The sequence below is a fragment of the Rhinopithecus roxellana genome, chromosome 14, assembly GCF_007565055.1.
Source record: "Rhinopithecus roxellana isolate Shanxi Qingling chromosome 14, ASM756505v1, whole genome shotgun sequence".
NCBI classification, from domain to species: domain Eukaryota; kingdom Metazoa; phylum Chordata; class Mammalia; order Primates; family Cercopithecidae; genus Rhinopithecus; species Rhinopithecus roxellana.
This window is the reverse complement of record NC_044562.1, coordinates 18115680-18138105: the sequence shown is the minus strand read 5'-3', so window position 1 is coordinate 18138105 and position 22426 is coordinate 18115680. Positions and strand designations below refer to the sequence as shown.

At 42.4% G+C, this 22426-nt stretch overlaps 1 protein-coding gene across 4 annotated transcripts in view; it reads left to right on the top strand.

Moving 5' to 3' along the window:
* Nucleotides 1-22426, top strand: part of ARMC9 (armadillo repeat containing 9) — a 188728-nt gene that overhangs the window by 18218 nt on the left and 148084 nt on the right. For all 4 annotated transcript variants that reach the window (XM_010362003.2, XM_030916894.1, XM_030916895.1 and 1 more), the window contains exons 5-8: nucleotides 1200-1355; nucleotides 7598-7690; nucleotides 11764-11788; nucleotides 18286-18443. In XM_010362003.2, coding sequence (XP_010360305.2) covers nucleotides 1200-1355; nucleotides 7598-7690; nucleotides 11764-11788; nucleotides 18286-18443 — 432 coding nt within the window. The remainder of the gene's footprint in view (nucleotides 1-1199; nucleotides 1356-7597; nucleotides 7691-11763; nucleotides 11789-18285; nucleotides 18444-22426) is intronic.

Here is a 22426-nt window from a genome sequence, read left to right as displayed (position 1 = left end):
GTCCTCTCACCTTGGCCTCCCAAAGTGCTGGGATTACAGGCACGAGCCACTGTGTCTGGCCAGAACACACATTTAAATTTAAGTAGTGGAAAAGGGTACATCTCTTTGTGGAAAGTCCTTTTGAGTGATAGGTTGAATTTAGCGTCTGCAGTCCTTTCCCAGATGGGGCTGGAGATGGGAAGAGAGGAGAGGGCTGAAATGTCAAGCTGCTGGGGTGGCTGAGCTTTGATGACAGAAGGGCAGCAGAGGCGAGCTGGCATTTGACACCGTGCATTAATTACTGCCCTGTGGACCAATGTGAACGCATGAGAACAATGTGTCCCCAAAGGTGGGGACAGTGGTGGAGGGAGCAGCAGGACCGTACGTTGTAGTAGTTGTTGGAAGGCTGTTCCTCAGGTTATTACTCTTCCAGGGAAGATCACAGGAGGTTTTCATTTTCTGTTTGTATTTCTGTTTCTTTTACGTCTGGGGGTCAAAAGAGGGCCTCATGGTATAGGTCAACTGAGATGTGTTTGTTTAAGAACAGGTTAGTCTGTGTACGAGACTGTGAAGGCCATGATTGGTAGAGCCAGTGTGGGAGCAAAGCCCCACGTTCACCAACTCTGGTTTTCTCATTGAGAGCCAAGAGGAGGTAGAACCCTGAGAGGGGAACTAACTTGCCTGGGATACACGTGGAATAGTGACACGGGGCGAGCCCAGGCCTTAGCACAAGAAAGGAAAGGAGTGAGATGGAAGCTTCTGTTTCCAAACACCATAAAGAAATGCCTGTTAACCTTTAGAAACCGCTCCTGCTGGAGGCATGGGAATGCAAACAGATACTTATTTATATCTGAAAAGTAGAAGCCATGTGTCTGTCTAATAATGAGGAAACTAGTTAAATAAATGTGATAGACAAGATGAGGTTTTTTCCTGCCATTAAAAATGTTTATGAAGAATTTTAAGAATGTGAGAAATGGCAATAATAAAGTTAAAAAGCAGCATATTGAACTGTATATACAGTTCTCTGATCTTCCTAAGTTTCATTAAGGGGGAAATTTAGGGTGGATGGTAGAATTCTAGAGACAATGCACCTGCCAGGCTAGATAGGGGAAGCCAGCGACATGTACTGGGATAGAAGGAGCCTCAGAGAGAGGATGGGGTGAGCAGATGGACTGGGCATTGAGCTGGAGACCTCAAACAAGTGCTTTCCCTTCCTCCAGGACAAAGAGGAGCTGGATGAAAAGATTTCTTACTTCAAAGCCTACCTGGAGACCAAAGGGGTAGCCTTGAGCCAGACCACAGAGTTTCTTCCTTTCTATGCCCTTCCTTTTGTTCCCAACCCTATGGTGCACCCCTCATTTAAAGAACTCTTCCAGGTAAGTGTCAGCTTTTAGCTCTTGTGTCAGGTCCTGGGTGACATTGTGGTTTTACCTTCTATAAGCTGGGGGTTTCTGAATGATGATTTAAAAAACTAAAATTTGCTTCTGTTATTATTTTTAGTTATAGCCATAATTTTTTAGTCAGTCTCCTATTAGATGGTTAGTTAGGTTTGGTTTTTGCCATCCTGTACTAGCAGTGGTTTGCGACTTGTACGTACATTAAATCTGGAAGAGTTACAGTAATTAACACTTTGTAATACCAAAAACTAGGAACAACCCAATTGTACACCAACAGGAGCATGCATAAATACATTGTGTTATATTCACACAATGGAATATTATACATCAATGAGAATGAATGAACTAAATCACACAATGATGAAATCTTAAGCTGGATACAAGAGAGGACAAGCTATGTGATTCACTTTACATATACATCAAAGCAAACAAAAGTAGTTTTTAGGCATATGTGTACCAGTGTTAAAATGTTACAGAAAGTTGGCCGGGCGCGGTGGCTCACGCCTGTAATCCCAGCACTTTGGGAGGCCGAGGTGGGTGGATCACTGGAGGCCAGAAGTTCGAGACCAGTCTGGCCAACGTGGGGAGATCCCATCTCTACTAAAAGTACAAAAATTAGCTGGGCGTGGTGGCACGCACCTGTAATTCCAGCTACTCAGGAGGCTGAGGCAGAAGAGTTGTTCAAACCCGGGAGGTGAAGGTTGCAGTGAACCAAGAGTGCCACTGCACTCCATCCTGGGCAACAGAGCGAGACCTTGTCTCAAAAAAAAAAAATTACAGCAAGCAAGGATTCTCACCTGCTCGAATGGCAACTTTAAACTTTTTACATTATCACACATAGAGTTGACTTTTCAGGATGTATAGTTCCGTGAATTTTAACACACGTTATGTTTTGTTTGTTTGTTTAATTGGTTTTTTTTGAGATAGAGTCTCGCTCTGTCGCCTAGGCTGGAGTATAGTGGCGCGATCTCGGCTCACTGCAACCTCTGCCTCCCGGGTTCAAGTGATTCTCTTGCCTCAGCCTCCTGAGTAGCTGGGGCTACACGCGCGCACCACCACGCCTGGCTAATTGTTGTATTTCCAGTAGAGATGGGATTTCACCATGTTGGCCAGGATGATCTTGAACTCGTGACCTCAGGTGATCCACTTGCTTGGCCTCCCAAAGTGCTAGGATTACAGGCATGAGCCACTGTGCCTGGCCTTGTTTGTTTGTGTTTTGGAGATAGAGTCTCATTCTGTCACCCAGGGCACTCTGTCACTCAATAGCAACTGATGCAATTCTTCCAAATCCCAGTACATTTCAGCATCCCGTTCAGTTATAATTCTGTAAAACAACTTTCATCCCTCCTGAATAGTATCTGCTAGACTGAAGGCTACTTAGTTGACTGCTTTCATTAAAGCAGGCCTTTTGTAGAGTAGCCTAAGTTGAAATTTTTGCTGTTTTTTCTTGATCATTCTAGATTTACCTACTTTCTCTCCCAGAAAGTTGAAGAAATAAGCATTAAGAAGGTGGTTAAATTTGGAAGGGTTCAGGTGTCTTGGAGGATTAAAACAAAGAAAATAATAAAAATAAATTTTAAAAAATTAAAAATTAAATTTAAAAATTTCTAAAAATAAATAATCTTGGAAGGGGACGGTAGATTTTCTCACAGTGAGACTTCCGTTCCTGAATATTCTGTTCCTGAATATTCCGGCATAGGAACATGGATAAAGCTTGGACCCAGGTGGCAGTAGAGCTGGCAGAATCAGGGATGGGGCCTAGCAGAGGCTGCAGCTGGCAGCTTGACTCACTCACATTTGGTGTTCCAAGATAGAGTTCAGCTTCTGGTGGTTTAAGGAATGTAATGACCTTCTGTATTCATGGAGATTGATTTTATTCCATTTTTTTCTTTTGTTAGTCTACGTATGTTCTTTTAATGGTAACATAGATATTTTTAGTATGTATACACAATAAAGTCAATTTTTTTTTTTTTTTTTTTTTTTTTTGAGATGGAGTTTCGCTCTTGTCGCCCGGGCTGGGGTGTAATGGCTTGATCTTGGCTCACTGCAACCTCCACCTCCTGGGTCCAAGTGATTCTCCTGCCTCAGGCTCCCGAGTAGCTGGGATTATAGGCACGTGCCATCATGCCTGGCTAATTTTTATATTTTAGTAGAGACGGGGTTTCACCATGTTAACCAGGCTGGTCTCGAACTCCTGACCTCAGGTGATCCGCCTGCCTCAGCCTCTCAAAGTGCTAGGATTGCACTAAGCCACCACGCCCAGCCATAAAGTCTAAATTTAATCTTTATTTTCTTCCAGAACATTCAGGGAACTCAGAATGCATTAACTTCATTCACCCCCTTTGCAATTTATGTACTTTTTTTTTTTTCTCCACCAAGTATCTTAGTTATATATTTTAAATGTACAAATTAGGAAGTTTTACTATTTTATGCAATCAGTGTGTGTAGATTTTCCCTTATAGCTACCAGTATTTTTGTTTGTCATTCCATCTTGTGTTAATAACCTTCCATCTGGGATAGTTGTCTCCTCTTATTTAAGTACATGTCTTTAAAACCCCCTTTCCTTGAAGATCTCTTCTTTCAGTTCTTGTTTGACTGCAGTGTCTTTATTGCTTTCTCAGGTAGGATTTAGAATACTAGGTTTACAGTTATTTTCTCTTAGTACATTGAAGATACAAAGCTTAGCTAGACTGCACCATCTCCTAGCTCACATTGCTGCTGTTTTGAAGTTGGCTGTCAGTCTAATTGCTGTTCCTTTGTAGGTGATCCATCTCTTTTCTCTGGCCTCTGGGATTGTATCATTTCCCTACAGTGTTTCTAGGGATAGATTTCTATTTTTACTTGGGATTTGTTGGGTTTCCTGGATGTGAAGTTTTGTGTCTTTCAACAACTCTGAAAAATTCTCAATTTGTATCTCTTTGTATATTACCATTCTCTTTATTATCGCCTAGATATCTGACTAAATGTATATTAGACTTATATTCTCCATGTCTTTTTTTTTTTTTTTTTGAGACGGAGTCTCGTTCTGTCACCTGGGCTGGAGTGCAGCTCCGCCTCCCGGGTTCACGCCATTCTCCTGCCTCAGCCTCCCGAGTAGCTGGGACTACAGGTGCCCGCCACCTCGCCCGGCTAGTTTTTTGTATTTTTAGTAGAGACGGGGTTTCACCGTGTTAGCCAGTATGGTCTCAATCTCCTGACTTCATGATCTGCCCGTCTCGGCCTCCCAAAGTGCTGGGATTACAGGCTTGAGCCACCGCACCCAGCTTCCATGTCTTTTTTATTAAAAAAATTATAAAATACACATAACATAAAATTTACCATTTTGACCTTTTTTTTTTTTTTTTTTAAAGAGATGGAGTCTCACTCCATCCCCCAGGCTGAAGTGCATGATTATAGCTCACTACAGCCTTGACCTCCTTGGCTCAAGTGATCCTCCCACTTCAACCTCCTGAGTAGCTAGACCGTAGGCATGCACTGCCACCATTTTGACCATTTTCGAGGGTTCAGCTGAGTGGTGCTAAGAACGTGCACATCATTGTGCTCACCATACATTTTAATATCTTATGTTTTCCTTCTCTTAATCTCTCTGGCTGTATTCTGGGTGATCTCTTCACGTCTGCCTTCCACTTCACAAACTCACCCTCCAGCTATGTTTAGTCTGTTCTTTAACCTTTTCATTGAATTTGTAATTTCAGTTAACTCTTTATTAGAAGTTTTTTGTTGTTGTTTATTCAGATTTGCTGGAACATTTTTATAGTCTCTCATTCCTTCCTCTCTTTTATTTCTTTAACACATTAAAAATTTAGGCCAGGTGTGGTGGCTCACACCTCTAATCCTAGCACTTTGGGAGGCCAAGGTGGGCGGATCACCTGAGGTCAGGAGTTCCAGACCAGCCTGGCCAACATTGTGAAACCCCGTCTCTACTAAAAATACAAAAATTAGCCAGGCATGGTGGCTAATGCCTGTTATCCCAGCTACTCCGGAGGCTGAGGCAGGAGAATCTCTTGAACTCGGGAGGCAGAGGTTGGGGTGAGCCAAGATTGTGCCACTGCGCTCCAGCCTGGGCGACAGAGCAAGACTCCGTCTCAAAAAAAAAAAAAAAACTCCTTGGCTTCCTTGCTCTAATTTTCCTTCTGATTTTCCTCCTGTCTCTGACCATCTCTTCATTTAACAAATTGAGCCACCACGCCCAGCTAGGAAATGTTCTTATTCTCAGAGTTGAAAGCACAGAAAAAGTAAGAATGGTCAAGAAAAAATATAAGTGACTCATGTCCAGAGAGGCTTTATTTCAGTCTCATCCTTGTCATTACCAGAGCATCATAAAGTAAGTAATTACATTGAAAACACATATTTGTTGGTTATACAAAATAGTAGTCAGCAACAGAGCAATCTAACTGGAATTCTGCGTGTCCCAAGCATTTCGTTTTGTTTTTTGAGATGTAGCAGTCCTTTCCTGAGATTCTTCTCTGTGTGGTTGAGCATAGACTACCTAGAGTTGTAGCACTTGGGTGATTTCCCTAGGGCTGCCCTAACCGAGTACCACAGGCCAGGTGCCCTGAGACAGCAGACATTCATTGTCTTACAGTTCTGGAGGCTACAAATCTGAAATCAAGGTGTTGGCCGGGCTATGCTGCCCCTGAATCCTAGGGGAGGATCCTTCCTTTCCCCTCCCAGCTTCTGGTACCCCCAGGTGTTCTGTGACTGTGGCAGCATCATTCCAGTCTCTGTCTCCATCATCACATGGCCTTCTTCCTTCTGTGTCTGTGTCTAAATATTTCTTTCTAAATATGACACCAGTCATATTGGATTAAGGACCCACCCTACTCCAATGTGACCTTTATCTTAACTTTAATTACATTGGCAATGACCCCATTCCCAACGACCTCATGTTCTGAGGTACCAGGGGTTAGGATTTCAGCATGTATTTTGAGGGAACACAGTTCAATCCATAATAACACACATGTTATAAACAAAGTTATCATGCAGTATAAGGGAATTACACAATTTTTTAAAAATATAAGAACTCTCTGATTGGGCATGGGGGCTCTTGCCTGTAATCCCAGCACTTTGGAAGCCTAAGGCAGGTGGATAACTTGAGGTCAGGAGTTCGAGACCAGCCTGGCCAACATGGTGAAACCCCATCTCTACCAAAAAAAAAAAAAAATACAAAAATTAGCCAGGCTTGGTGACACTCGCCTGTAATCCCAGCTACTCAGGAGGCTGAAGCAGGAGAGTTGCTTGAACCTTGGAGGCGGAGGTTGTAGTGAACTGAGATTGAGCTACTGCACTCCAGCCTGGGTAACAAAGCAAGACTCTGTCTCAAAAAAAAAAAAGAACTTTCTGTTCATCTGGCAGTATTTTTTCCAGAAATCAGATGACATACTGGCTAGAATGATTGGGTGGGGGTGGGAGGCATGGAGGAGGATACAGAGCTGGAGAGGCAGACAGTGGAGAAGGATGGAAAGGTCCAAGGGCCATGGGGCAGCATCCAAGAGGATGGTGGGTATGCATTTTTAGTGGCTTAGCTGCTTTTTTTGTGGAACTTCTTGGTTTGGGTAGAAGATATTTCTGTATAAAGGAGTATAAGGAAAATTGTCCTGAGACAAAGATAGTTACTTGTTATGTTTTTTTCTTATTTAAGTCATTAATTTTTTCTTCTTAATAAGCATTATTTGAGATAAATAATTTCTTTTTAAAGGATAAATCGTGTTAAGACTATATCATAATTCTTGACATGATGGGGTATTTGTCGCAGAAAATAGCTTCTGTCCTTTTTTCTTATCTAGATGAGGTTTGTGGAAATGAGTCCCTTTCTTGGGGAAACTCTCAGTAACTTAGTGATAATTGTTTATGTTATGCCTCCCAGTGCTGTGCGTGCCTAGACTGTACTGAACTATTTTTGGTATGCAGCCTAATAAGGTTCCTTGTCACGACTGTGTTTAAATCACGTGAAATATTCAAATCATGTTCAGGGTTATTTTTTCCCTGTTTATGAAAGAACTCTATTTTTTCTTCCTACTGTGGACACTTGAATCTTCTATAAATGAGTTGGTCAAATGTCCTAAACCTGTTTTTCACAGCCTCACATCACTGGCAAGACATTTTGCTTTTGGTTTCAGTCACTGTGCAGGGTTTTTTGGCCCAATGACCTCAACTTGATGATACTGTTGGTACTTAGTAATCTAATGTTTGTGTTTTTGTTCCCTTGTTTTTTTCTTTAGGATTCCTGGACTCCAGAGTTAAAGTTGAAGTTGGAAAAGTTTCTAGCTTTAGTATTTAAAGCCAGCAACACGCCAAAGCTTTTAACAATATATGTATCCTTTTGAAGCAAATAGAGACCACCTATGGTTTTAGAGCAGATTTTATTTAGAGTGGCACACTGGCTTAGGTTGCCTCATTAAATAGGGATAATTAATAGTGTTGCTTTCATATTTACAAGATCAAAGAATCATTAGTGGCAGGGCCTGCAGAGACCAACTTCTGTGTCATTAGGCCTCTGAGTCTTTCTTTTTGGCTAGGTCTTATTTTGATGTCATGTGGCTAGAAGCTGTCTTGGTAGAAAAGAAAGTTTGTCTTCTTGTAAAAGAACTCCTTGGGATAATTGTCCATTTGCAAAATATCACTTAACCACTTTTAAGGCCTTCAGGCCATGGCATATGGATCGGGTGACCATCTAACTTGTCATTCAAATTGGGATTTCTTTTTAAATAACTTTATTGAGGTGTAAAATCTACCCCTGGTAAGTGTACAATTTAATGCTTTTTGGCAAATGCACAGAGCTGTGCAGTATCACCACAGTCCAGTTCAAACTGGGACACTTTTGAGAGTAAAACGGGGCACTAACTGGACAAAGTACCAGGGTGACAGGTGTAAACAGAGCCTGTTTCAGGAAGAGCAGAACATTAGGTCACCCAGCCCATGGAAGACTCATTTCCCAAAGGTTATTAGTCTTTAAAGACAAGTGTCTCCTTTTATTCGGAATAAAAATGTATCCAAAGTTATTTCATAACAAGAACATAATGTTTTGAATTATAAAATTGGTGATTGTTTTGTTTTATTTCATGAAAAATATAAGCTACTTTGCCACATAATACCTTCTGCTTCCTTTCTAACTCCAAAGCATTTGACTTTCTTGACCTAATTGAGGTTTTTTTGTCACTAGGATTCTATGCCGCTTTTCTTCTTGAGCTTCCTAAGCCTTCCCTGTTGCCCGTCTTCAAATTCCTTAGGCTGGCCTGAGTCAAACAGACTGATCTACAGCTCTCCTCTCTGCCTGTGTATCCTTAAGGCTTTCGTTTAAATTCTTCTCTTTACCTACATACCATGATGTTGGCATATCCAATCCTTTTTCTTCCTAGAGTTTCATATACAGTAGTTTTCAGTGAAACTAGAACTTTTTCAACTTGACTTAAAATTATTTGAACATGCTTTTAAAAAGTATTTCTTGGCTTAATTTTTTTTTTTTTTTTGGATACTGCTCCTCTTGGAACAGGGCTACCCCATAGGCAGTGTGCCCAGAGTAGCTCAGCTTAATAATTATGGGTGCCAATATGTTAAGAATCTAATCAAAATGATTTACATGGTAAATTATATTAGTTATATTAATAATATATTAGTATATTCAAAACAGTACCTTACTGGGCCCTGTAACTTATGCCTGCAATCCCAGCAGTTTGGGAGGCTAAGGCGGGAGGATCACTTGAGCCCAGGAGTTTGAGTTCAGCATGGACAGCATGGCAAAATCCCATCTCTGCAAAAAGTACAAAAAGTTAGCTGAGCCTGGTAGTGTCCACATGACTGTGGTCCCAGCTATTTGGGGGAGACTGAAGTGGGCAAATCACCTGAGCCCGGGAAGTTGAGGCTGCATTGAGCTGTGATCGTGCCATTGAACTTCAGCCTGGGCAACATAGTGACACCCTGTCTCGAAAAAATAAGAATAAAAAAAAAATCATAGTACCTATTTTATAGGAAGATTATGAAGATTAAGTTAATACATATAACTTGTGTGAAACAGTCCAGTATATAGTAAGTGCTTGATAACTGTTAGCTATTAGCATTAGGGTTTTTAAGTACTTACCACCTTTCATCCTGTTCTACATGCTTTGAAGCATATGCTGAAATGTAGCAGGTCACTATAAATAACATTCTAATATTTTCCTTGTTACATGAAAATATATGCAATTCAGTTCAATACATTAAGCTTCTACTATGAGTCAAATATTGTTCTAGGATTTAGGGTTATAAAGAAAAGGCCAAGGTGTAATTCTCTTAGCCAAATTGGAGCTTTGGACAATAAAATGGGAGTCTGTGAGGCAAACACAGGAGGGATGGGAATTACAGGTAGAGGGAACAGCCTGTGCAAAGGCACTGAGACGGTGCCTGGGAAACTAAAATAATTTGATATTGCTGGAGCAGAGTATTGACATAGACAAACTCAGAGACTAGACAGGGCCTAGGTCATAAAGGTTTATGCAAAGTCCTGTAAGGAATAAGGAGCCTTTGAAGCATTTTAAACAGGAGAATAACAGTTGTATTGCAAAAAATCACTTTTTACTTCCTGATTATAAAATCAACTGTATTACTTATAGAAAATTTGGAAAGTACAGAAATGTATTTGATACAGACATACCCCCAAATTGTAATAAATGTAGGTAAATGTATGTGTGCGTATATTTCTATGTATTTTTATCAAAGGAAGAGAACATTGTCCCATATCATTAAATAGCCTTCAAAAGCAGGTTGAGTTCCCTCAGAGGTTTAAACAGAGTTACCACGTGACCCAGGAATTGCAGTCCTAGCTATATACTCAAGATAAATGAAAACATACGTATGTCCACACAACAACGTGTACACAAATGTTCATAGTAACATTATTCATAATAACCAAAAATGCAAACAACCCAAATGTCTATTGTCTTATGAATGGATAAACAAACTGTGGTGTTATCCAAGTGATGGAATATCATTTGATATTATCCAGCCATAAAAAGGAATGAAGCACTGATTCATGCTGTAACATGAATGATCCTTGAAAGCGTTATGCTCACTGAAAGAAGCCAGTGGCAGGGACCAGGTATTATATGACTCTATTCATAACTTGTCCAAAAGAGGCAAATCTGGAGAGACAGAAAGTAGATCAGTGGTTGCCAGCAGCTGGGGAGAGCAGGGAAAATGGGAGTAACTGCAGTGAGTACAGGGTTTCTTTTGGAGGATGATGAAAATGTTCTAAAATTGATTGTAGTGATAGTTGCACAACTCTGAAAACCACTGAAATGTACGCTTTATTTATTTATTTATTTGTTTATTTATTGAGTCAGAGTTTTGCTCTTGTCGCCCAGGCTGGAGTGAAATGGCGCGATCTCGGCTCACTGCAAACTCCACCTCCACGGGTTCAAGTGATTCTCCTGCCTCAGCCTCCCAAGTAACTGGGATTACAGGCACCCGCAACCACACCTGGCTAATTTGTGCATTTTTTCTTTTTTTGAGACAGAGTCTCACTCTGTAGCCCAGGCTGTAGTGCAGTGGCACGATATCCGCTCATTGCAAGCTTCGCCTCCCGGGTTCACACCGTTCTCGTTCCTCGGCCTCCTGAGTGGCTGGGACGACAGGCGCCCGCCACCATACCTGGCTAATTTTTTTTTTTTTTTTTTTGTATTTTTAGTACAGATGTGGTTTCACTGTGTTAGCCAGGATGGTTTCAGTCTCCTGACCTTGTGATCCATCAGCCTTGGCCTCCCAAAGTGTTGGGATTACAGGCGTGAGCCACCACGCCTGGCCTGAAAGGTACACTTTAAATAGGTGAATTGTATAGTATGTGAATAAAACTGTTACCAAAAAATTGAGGAAAAGTTTAAGACAAATTAAGGGAAAAGAAACATGTTAAGTAACTGCCTTCAGTCATGCAGCCAGACATGTGGGAGCTGAGATTTGAACCCAGGCAGTCTGGCTCCAGCGTCCGTGGTCTTAGCAACACTGTGCTATGCTGTTTTCACCTCAATATCAGTTTCCTTAGGATCAAGCTTTCAATTGAAGTTAGAGTTGAAGTATGTATAAAATCAGATTTCCATTTTTAGTAGAATGGCTTGGTAGCAGTGGGGAAGGCCTTTGGAAGGGGATAGGAAGGGGATAGGAGGCTGTTGAAATAGTGCAAGACTTGAATTCAGACAGTGATAATTGAGATGGGGAGAAGAGGACTTGTTTGGGAGTGAGTCCGGTGAGTATGGAGAAGTTGCTTAGCTATTTATAGCAACAGGTGGAGCTGGCCCTCCCGCCCCGAGAACTCTGTTTCACCATGCTGCGGTGCTTTCTCACACTGGCCGCAGGATGTCCGATACCCCAAGTACTGTTCCCTGAATGCCTGTTTTCCTGAACTTCCTTTTCATCCCAGAAGGAGAATGGACAAAGTAACAAAGGTAAATCATCTAGATTTAAATTTGTCTAAAAACAACTTGGCCAGTTCAGGTTTTAAGTAGTAAGATCGGCGCAAAGATGGAGATAATTCATGATTTTGGCTTTAAGAGTCTAAATATTTATGAAAGGCTTTGCAGTCATATTGATCTGCAGTTCCTTGAGGCCCATTTTCACGGGGGGCCAGTATTGTTAGCTTCGCCTTGCATATCAGATAGCTAAGCCTTGGGCAAATGAAGAGAATCCAATAATGTCCCAAAGGGAAGTAACTGCAACAGCAACACATTTTCCCTAGAAGGCATAGGGCAGCTTGGATAAGGAGAGAATTCTTTTAATTTAATTTATTTTAATTATTTTAATACGTTTAACTTTTACCTTGAACTAGTCAACTGGGGTCTTTGAAGACATATGGAGTACCCATTCTTATCAAGCATTTTCCGTTCCAAAGTAGGAATTCCAGCCTTCAGTTTGTAGCATAAAGTGTTATTTTTCCATGGTCAATCATTTTTACCAGAACTATTCACTTTTGAATAAGGTGAGAAAAAGTATAGTTAATATGAAGTTGGTGGCCACAGCTGGGGCACTGTGCCTCAGTTTTGCCTTTGATACTACATTGTGAAAGCTGCTTAAATGATGATGCTGGGAAGGGCCTGTGATGGTGTGTCCTCCTTCTGGTGAATATTGATGGCATAACCCTCAGTTCCCAGCAGGTGGAGTGTGACTACAGGAGATCTTGTTCCATGCACCAGCACATTTGCCCTTTCAAAGCAGAGTCATGTCAGAGAGGATTTCAGAACTTCCTGCCATTGGTTTTTCCTGTTTCTTTTTAGGGAATGAAACTCTTTTAAAGAAAGGAAGCATTAATTAGTAAATTATTTAGCTCTTTGCTCACCAGGGAGTTGGCAGTTGAGCAATGGGATTTGTCAACCTCAGGGAGAGCTTGGGTTTGGGTTTGTCACTCAAGATGGCTTTGGCAGCGTCAGCCTTTGAGAAGGCTTTGGATGCTTGGTTTCGCTCTTGGTAGCCTCAGGCATCCCCAGCTCAGCCATTCTAAGTGTGCTACTGGTTCTGCCAGCCAGGCTGACCCTTCTGTCCCTCAGAGGGGACAGGCCCTGCTGACCCTTCATGGAGGGGCAGGGCTACAGATGTGGCCCCACGGGATCAACCTAGACTGCTCCAAGGGTCGCAAGAGCACCGTGAGTCTTGGAGCTCCCCAAGGTTGCCCTGCCCCCAGCACAGTATGTGGAGGAAGAGTCCCAGTCTGCATCCTCAGCCCTGCAGGCCCGCTCTCTCAGTTCTAACCTGGGCCCAGGCCTTGGCCAGGGTGCATCGCGGTCCAGTTTACTCACATCCAACACAGCTAGTATCTTCGACTGGGCTGGGAATTTGGATCTCGCCCTGCAGCTCCTGGAAATGCACCTCAGCCCACTGTTCCATTACTGCCTGACAGACCATCCTGACTTGGTGGCACAAAACAACGACATTCACTTACAATGGTGGTGATGAGCCTGCATGGTCTGGGAGCTGTGGGCTCAGTGAAGCTGTTCTCCCCCAGCATGTCTCTCCTGTGCAGTCAGGTGGAGCGGGGTGGGGCCAACTCCAGGCACTCATATGCAGAGTGGTGTTCGGTGCTGGCTATCACCTGGGGTCTCAGCAGAGGCCCTTGACGAGAACACCTCTGTGGCCTTTCCTTGTGGCCTGGGCTTCCTCCAGGCATGTTGCCTGGGTTCCAAGGATGAATGTCCCCAGAGAGAGCCAGGAGGAAGCTGTACCACTTTTTCTAACCCAGCCTCTGAAGGAAGTCAGTCATATCTACTGCATTCTGTTTCATGCAAGTGAATTACTTAGGCCCCCTCACCTTCAGAGAAAGATTACATTCCTCTTCTTGATGGGAAGGAGGTTGTGTCAAAGACTGCAGGCATTTTAAAACCACCACCACACCCTGCATCCCTGGACCCTAGAGAACTGCCTTAGTTGTTAGTTAAATCTGCCAAGTTGCTGTTCTGAACTAGCCTTTGGACACCCAGGCAGTGGGGGCGGGAAGGTGGTGAGAGACTTCTCCCTGGTTCCTGAGTTTCTGCAGCTCATGTGCCACTAGCATACACTTCCATTTTTGAGCATAGCTTTTTTCTGGGAGCATTATGTCAATCTGATAAGTGGCCCAGTTTTGCAGATCAAGTAAACGTGGGAAGGGGAATGCAAATAAAAGAGCTGTGTTTCTCTACAGGTTTTTAATGTTGGAATTTCAGTAAGGAGACGAGTTTTTAAGCCTTCTTTAGGGTTGATTTTAACTGAGTTTTCTGGAAGCCAAGCAGAATGGCTGTGGATTTGAGTCTCACAAGCAAAGTGTGTCTGTGGCGGAGTGAACTCTGTAATGCGGTGTTGCTATGGAGACTGGAGATTCGCATTTTGGGCCCAGGCATGAGAGTCATTTGTCACCCCCTTGTCTCCTCATCCTGCAGCTAAGGCTGCAGTAACCAAAGGCACAGACATGCCCCCAGTTTAATTTAATTCTAGACTCAGGCATTGTTTTAAATGAACTGGTTACGTGATATCATTGTTCTGTATATCTTGATAGGAAGTTTTCATGCCTAAAGTGAGATTGCCGTAAGCTTTTAAAGAAGGAAAGAAAGGTACTTGCAGCAGAAACTTCTCTCAAAAGGAATTACGTTTGAAATGTTGTATGGAATAAAAACAGGTTGACTATATAGTAACATCGGATTATTATTTTTACCTAGTCACTTAAAAAGGATACAGAAATAGTATCTTTTGGCATTTCTAGCATGAATTGATTCAACCCTTTCAGAAAATGAGCAGTTGATCATTTTTCTGGAGTTTGGAGCCCTAAACAGTATTTTAAAAAATAATGACTCATATTCATAAGTTATATTGTAACTTTCTTCATCCAGTATCTGTGGATTAGCAAAGTAGCAAAGAGATCATTTTTATCTGAATAAAAACAGGAAAGAGTATATCATTATAAAGACAGAGGAGTTAATTTTAGCTTTTCATAGTGGGTGAGAAAAACAATTCCATATTTAAAAGTTGATCATTTTGTCTTGAGCAGCCAATTAAAATCTCATTTACCCTTAAAAAAAAAAAAAAAATGCAGTGCCCTAAGTGAAGTAGAAAGGTTAGAAAAGAAAGCCTCAGTGATGGGGGAGAGATTTACATCACTGTTATGTCAGTAGTTTGGGATATGAAGAGTCTCAGTAAAATTCACTGGCATGACTAAGATGGTTTTATTAAAATAACATGAAGGTTATAATAAGACATCTCCATTAAAAGTTGAGGTCTTGCCACTAGGCGTGGTGGCTCATGCCCGTAATCCCAGCACTGTGGGAGGCTGAGGTGGGAGGATAGCTTGAGGCCAGGAGTTTGTGACCAGCCTGGCCAACATGGTGAGACCCTATTGCTACAAAAACTAAAAAAAAATTAACCAAGTGCAGCGATGCCCATCTGAAGTCCCAGCTACTCAGGAGGCTGAGATGGGAGAATGGTTTGAGCCCAGGAGTTGCAGCGAGCTATGATTGCACCAAAGTCTGGCATGGTGACAAAGCCAGACTCCATCTCAAAAAAAAAAAAAAAAAAAAAAAAAAGAAGAGGAAGTTGAGGTCTTGCATGGCAAGGCATCTTGGCTTAGCTGTTCTTGTCTCATAAAACTTTTGACAGGGAAAATAGAAAGTCCTGTTTAATGCTCTGAAATAAAGCTGATGTGTTTGAGCTGTCACCCAAATAGCTTATAGTCACGGACAGGTCTTGTTTGTAGCTAAAGTATCTGCGAGGTGATGTCTCTGGGTAGCAGGCTGTCCTCCTAAAGAGTATACAGTTGTCCCTCAGTTTCTATAGGGATTGCTTCCAGGACCCCCACAGATAACCAAAGTCCACAGATGCTCAAGTCCTTTATATAAAATGGCATGGTATTTGCATACAACCTACACACGTCCTCCCATATACATTAAATCATCTCTGGATTACCTATACCTAATGCAGTGTAAATGCTGTGTATATTGTTGTTAGACCGTTTTGTTTATGACATGAAAATGATATGGAAAAAAAGTCTGTATGTGTTCAGTACAGGTGCTTTTTTCCCGAATATTTTTGACCTGAAGTGGTTGAATCCATAGATGCAGTACCCATGGATATGGAGTGCTGACTGTATTTAAAAATGGTCACAAACATTTCAGCCCTATTACCTGCTTCTCTGTTTCCAATAGGCTGCAGGCAGTTCGGCCTTTTATCCCTGAGATGTGCCACACTTTGAAATTGTCGTAAATTCTGATCCTGGGTTCCCAAGGCAAAAGTTCCACAGATAATCTCTTTATGTTTAGTAAATTGCAGAATGAACTTCTGGGGGAAAGGGTTCCTTTGTGCAGTCCAGAGGGACTGCTTTGGGGACATTCACATTGGTGCTTTCGGAGATCACTGAGCCTAGCTAATGGGTTTTGGTACTCGATTTATCATGTACCACTTGGTCTGTGTTGAGAAAGTTTGCATAGATGTTCTCCAATACTTACTACTGCAATATGGGATTATGAATAGTAATCTGTAGAATTTTCATCTTTAGAAGTTTTAGCTGATCTAATTTTGAACTATATATATATGAAAAACTTTATTTGTATTTATTTACTTTTTTGAGACAGTTCTGTTGCCCAGGCTGGAGCGCAGTGGCGTGATCTTGGCTCACTGTAACCCCTGCCTCCTGGGTTCATGCCATTCTAGTGCCTCAGCCACCCGAGTAGCTGGGATTACAGGCGCGTGCCACCGTGCCCAGTTAATTTTTGTACTTTTAGTAGAAAAGGGGTTTCACCATGTTGGTCAGGCTGGTCTCGAACTCCTGGCTTCAAGCAATTCACCCGCCTCGGCTTCCCAAAGTGCTGGGATTATAGGTATGAGCCACCATGCCCCACCTGAAACAAATTTTTTTTTTTTTTTTTTTTTTTTTTTTTGAGACGGAGTCTCGCTCTGTCGCCCAGGCTGGAGTGCTGTGGCCGGATCTCGGCTCACTGCAAGCTCCGCCTCCCGGGTTCACGCCATTCTCCTGTCTCAGCCTCCTGAGTAGCTGGGACTACAGGCGCCGCCACGTCGCCCAGCTAGTTTTTTGTAGTTTTTAGTAGAGACGGGGTTTCACCGTGTTAGCCAGGATGGTCTCGATCTCCTGACCTCGTGATCCGCCCATCTCAGCCTCCCAAAGTGCTGGGATTACAGGCTTGAGCCACCGCGCCCGGCCTTTTTTTTTTTTTTTTTTTTTTGAGACGAAGTCTGGCTTGGTCGCCCAGCCTGGAGTGCAGTGGCATGATCTTGGCTCACTGCAACGTCCTCCTCCCGGGTTCAAGCAATTGTCCTGCCTCAGCCTTCCAAGTAGCTGGGATTACGAGAGTCCGCCACCATGCCTGCTGATTTTTGTATGTTTGGTAGAGACAGGTTTCCCCATGTTGGCCAGGCTTGTGGTTTGGGGGCAGTGCTACCTCCTTTCGTCTAAAATGTCCTTCAAGAAAGAGGGAAAGTGGTATGGGCGAAGAAGTGCTAACACCGATGGGGATTTGCCTGTTTCTGCCGAGACCAGGGCGGCTTGGCTTCAGTGTCTTTAGGGCTGCCCATGGGGGGATTCCGAGCTGATAATCCTGAGCCTTCCAAGCTACTTGCTCTAAGGCCTGGTGGGAGTGCTTTTATGCTTTACCAAACTGGCATAATGATGGAATCTCTTCTGGATTCTTATTTTTCCTAGCATGAGTCAAGTAACCCAAAGTTTTATTTAAAATAAAGAAGTGTCCTGCAGATATGAATTGTCCCCTAGACGACTTCATAATACAAAAACAGAAAAAGACACAGGTTTGATTTAGGCATTTTGTGAGCTCAGTACAGAATAAAACATTTCTTTTTTTTTGAGACAAAGTCTCGCTTTGTTGCCCAGTTGCCCAGGCTGGAGGGCAGTGGCACGATCTTGGCTCACTGCAACTGCTGTCTCCCAGCTTCAAGTGATTCTCATGCCTCAGCCTCCTAAGTAGTTGGGATTATAGGCGAGCACCACCATGCCTGGCAAATTCTTGTATTTTTTTAGTAGAGATGGGGTTTCACCATGTTGCCCAAGCTGGTCTCCAACTCCTGGCCTCAAGTGATCTGCCCACCTCGGCCTCCCAAAGTGTTGGGATTATAGGCGTGAGCCACCACCAGCCCTAGAAATGTTTATTTTCTTAGACATAGAGAACTAAAAGAAATTGCATGAGATTCAGTCAAGGGAATAAATTTTCTTAGGAAACCCAGTGAGGATTGAGTTGAACTTCCTGAAAAGGAAGTTTTAAGTCAGTTGGTTATAAAGCACTATGTAAATAAATGTGGCATAAAATAGAAGTAAGTGTGAAACACAAATGGTGTCAAGTTTGTTACAACAAAACATTCTGACAGTAAATATGGTAGTTCTTTGAGAAGAATACAATTATTTTTCATATTGTGGATTTGTATTGATGTTGTTTTTTTATTTTAATATAAACTGTCTTCCTAGAAATGTTGCAGCAGCTCCACCAGCAGCTGGTTGAAGCTGAACGTAGGTCAATGACGTACCTCAAACGGTACAATAAGATCCAGGCTGACTACCACAATCTTATTGGAGTCACAGCGGAACTGGTGGATTCTCTAGAGGCCACAGTCAGCGGCAAGATGGTAAGGAAGACCCCCAGTTGTGTGTATGTCTGTTTGGCAATGAAGAAGGCTTATGGGCATGGACTATGTTGATATGGCAGATGGAGTCTGCCTCTCTCCATTCCAAGCCATTGGCACCTGCCGCTCTGTTTCCAAAAGCCAACATGCATGAAGGAGATAAGGCCGATATTTTTTACTGTTTTTATCAAGCTTCTTGCAGTGTTTTATCCATTTTTCTTAACATACTGTCTGCTATATTTGTATTTCTCTACCTTATTCTTTTTTTCCTTTTTTTTTTTTTTTTTTGAGGCGGAGTTTTGCTCTTGTTGCCCAGGTTGGAATGCAGTGGCGTGATCTCAGCTTACTGCAACCTCCACCTCCCAGATTCAAGTGATTCTCCTGCCTCAGCCTCCCTAGTAACTGGGATTACAGGCATGTGCCACCACACCCAGCTAATTTTGTATTTTTAGTAGAGACGGGGTTTCTCCATGTTGGTCAGGCTGGTCTCGAACTCCTGACCTCAGGTAATCTGCCAGCGTTGGCCTCCCAAAGTGCTGGTATTACAGGTGTGAGCCACTGCATCTGGCCCTTTTTTGAGAAAATATTTTTCAAAAAATTGAGACATGGTCTGTTGCCCAGGCTGATTTTGAACACGTGGGCTCAAATGATCCTCCCACCTTGGCCTCCCAAAGTGCTGGGATTAAAGGTGTGAGCCATCGTGCCCAGCGTCTACCTTATTAATATTAGCAAAGGATAAGTCTGGCGAGGAAAAATATGTGCTGGCAAAAAAATGAGGGGGACATGTCCTGCTGTCACGTAGGAAAGCCACTGATTTTCTAATATTGGTTTCATATCCAGCTACTTTTCTAAATCCCATTAATCTTGAGTTTTTTTAATTGATTCTTCTGTATTCTAGATTGACAGTCATGTTATCAAATAATATTTGTGTTTTGCTTTTAAAATTTATCTTAACTTTTCTTAGTACATTGGCTATGGCCTGTGGGATATTGTTGAATAATGTCATCATGGGCATCTTTATCTCATTCCTGACTTTTTATAAAGTACGATAAAATCTATTTGTGGACATACAGATTTTTAAAAAATTGAAGTAATTGTAGATTCACACTGCAGTTATAAAAAATAATTCAGGCCAGGCACAGTGGCTCACACTTGTAATCCCAGCACTTTGGAAGGCTGAGGTGGGAGGATCACTTGAGGCCAGAAGTTTGAGACCACTCTGGTCAACATGGTGAGACCTCTGTCACTAAAAATATACAATTAAAAATAGAATTAGCCAGGCATGGTGTCTCACACCTGTAATCTCAGCACTTTGGGAGGCCAAGGCGGGCAGATCATCTGAGATCAGGAGTTCAAGACCAGAGCCCTGGCCAACATGGCGAAACACCGTCTCTACTAAAAATACAAAAATTTGCTAGACGTAATGGAGCACATCTGTAATCCCAGCTACTCAGGAGGCTGAGGCAGGAGGATCTCTTGAACCCGGCTGGCAGAGGTTGCAGTGAGCCAAGATTGCGCTACAGCCTGGGCGACAGAGTGAAACTATGTCTCAAATAAATAAATTAAATTTACTTTAAAAAAAGATGGATCAGAGGAGGAAAGCTGGACTCTTTACTAACCTTTTTAATGTAAAAGAACCGCATTCTCATAGTAAAAGATTGAAACAATTCAGAGAAGCGTATAGTAAGGAACAAAAGCTCCTTCACCACAATGCTGTAGATTCATTTCCTTATTGATGTTCAAGACTGACATTGTCTTGTATATTATTTTAGAACATTTCTCTGCATGTGTGTGTGTGTGTACACACACACGTACAGCATTTGTACACTTAGTTGGGATCATATGATTCATTACTCTTCTGAAACTTGCTATTTCTCTTTCGATACATCTTGGAGATCTTTACACATGATCAGATCCACCTCATTCTTTTTAATTCTTTTATACAATTCCATTATAAGAGTGAATCATTATCAGATCTCTGGTGATGAACATTTAGATTTTTTGTTTTTTTGTTTGCTATAACAAAAAATGTTGTAGTGGACATCCTTGTGTATACTGTACATCTTAATAAAATTTTTTTTTTTCTTTTTTTGAGACGGAGTCCCACTTTGTCGCCCAGTCTGGAGTGCAGTGGCAAGATCTCCGCTCACTGCAAGCTCCGCCTCCTGGGTTCACGCTATTCTCCTGCCTCAGCCTCCCAAGTAGCTGGGACTACAGGCGCCCGGCCAATTTTTTTTGTATTTTTAGTAGAGACGGGGTTTCACATTGTTAGCCAGAGTGGTCTCGATCTCCTGACCTCGTGATCCGCTCACCTCAGCATCTTGATAAAATTCTAAAAGTGGAATTGCTAGGGCAAAGGTTTGGGCATGAGCATTTGGATAGAGGTTGCCCAATTATTTGTCCTAAAATGTCAACACACGGCAACACCAAATAGGATTAAACTTTGAAATCTTTTTGTCAGTTTGGTAAGTAAAACTTGGCATTCTGCATATTTTAATTTAGATTTCTTTAATTATGTATGAAGCTGAGTATATTTTCATGTATCGTTCTTGGCCATATGTATATTTATTTATTTATTTTTTTGGTCAGCCATCCATCTTCTTTCCTCATTCTCCTGTTTCAAGCAAGAAAGTGACATGATCAGATAGGCTTGTTAGAGAAATGGTTCTGCTAGCAGTTTCGGAAGTTAAAGGAGGAAACAGTTTCAGGACTGAAGGTTTGATCCAAAGTCTCAAAAGCCACAGAAAACTCCAGAGGAAGAGAACTGAAAAGCATCCAGTGTTTTTGACACTTAGAAGTTCACTGGTTGTGAGCCTTGCCACGCGAGTTTCCATGGAGGAACGCAGGTGGAAAGCTGGTCTTGGTTGTGAGCTTTGCCACGCGAGCTTCCATGGAGGAACGCAGGTGGATAGCTGGTCACATTGTATTGAAAGGTGAAGGTGGGTTGAGACAGCAAACATAAGCAGTTCTTTCAAGGACTTTGGCTATAAAGAGAAGCTGTTGAGAGGGTGATTGATAGATAAGGATCTAGGGTGAAAGAAGAAGAAGAAGAAGATCTAGGGTAGAAGATGGGGAAGGTATGTTTTTAATATGAAATATATGTGAACGTGTTTCTAGTTGTAGGAAAGGAATAAGTATAGAAAGAAAGGTTAAAAATACAAGATGAAAAAGGTATGTTTTTTGTTCATTTGTTTGAGATAGGGTCTCACTCTGTTGTCCAGGCTGGAGTGCAGTGGTGCAATCACAGCTCACTGCAGTCTCGACCTCCCAGGCTCAAGTCATCCTCTCACCTCAGCCTTCTAAGTAGCTGGGACTACAGGTGTATGCCACCATGCCTGGCTAATTTTTATTTTATTTTTATTAGAGGTGGTATTTCACTATGTTACCCAGGCAGGTCTCAAGCTCCTGAGCTCAAATGATCCGCCTGCCTGAGCCTCACAAAGTGCTGGGATTACAGGCATGAGCCACTACGCCAGGCCTGAAAAATGAATGTTTAAATTTTAATACTACAGAAATTTACTATAGGAATTCAGAAGGAATGGACTCAGGATAATGTAGGAGATCTAGCCCTGGGATGCGGTCCCTTTTTCTCTGAGTCACTTCAAATGTAGCTGTGCAACAAGGGATGACAGACTTCTGCCGAAGGATGGACAGAGCCTTTTTTTTTTTCTTTTTTTTGAGATGGAGTCTGGCTCTGTCGCCCAAGCTCGAGTGCAGTGGCGCTATCTCGGCTCACTGCAAGCTCCGCCTCCCGGGTTCATACCATTTTCCTGTCTCAGCCTCCCGAGTAGCTGGGACTACAGGCGCCTGCCACTGCGCCTAGCTAATTTTTTGTATTTTCAGTAGAGACGGGGTTTCACTATGGTCTCAATCTCCTGACCTCGTGATCTGCCCACCTCGGCCTCCCAAAGTGCTGGGATTACAGGCATGAGTCACCGCGCCCGGCCGGACAGAGCCTTTTATGTGGCTGAAGCAGACCAGAAGTT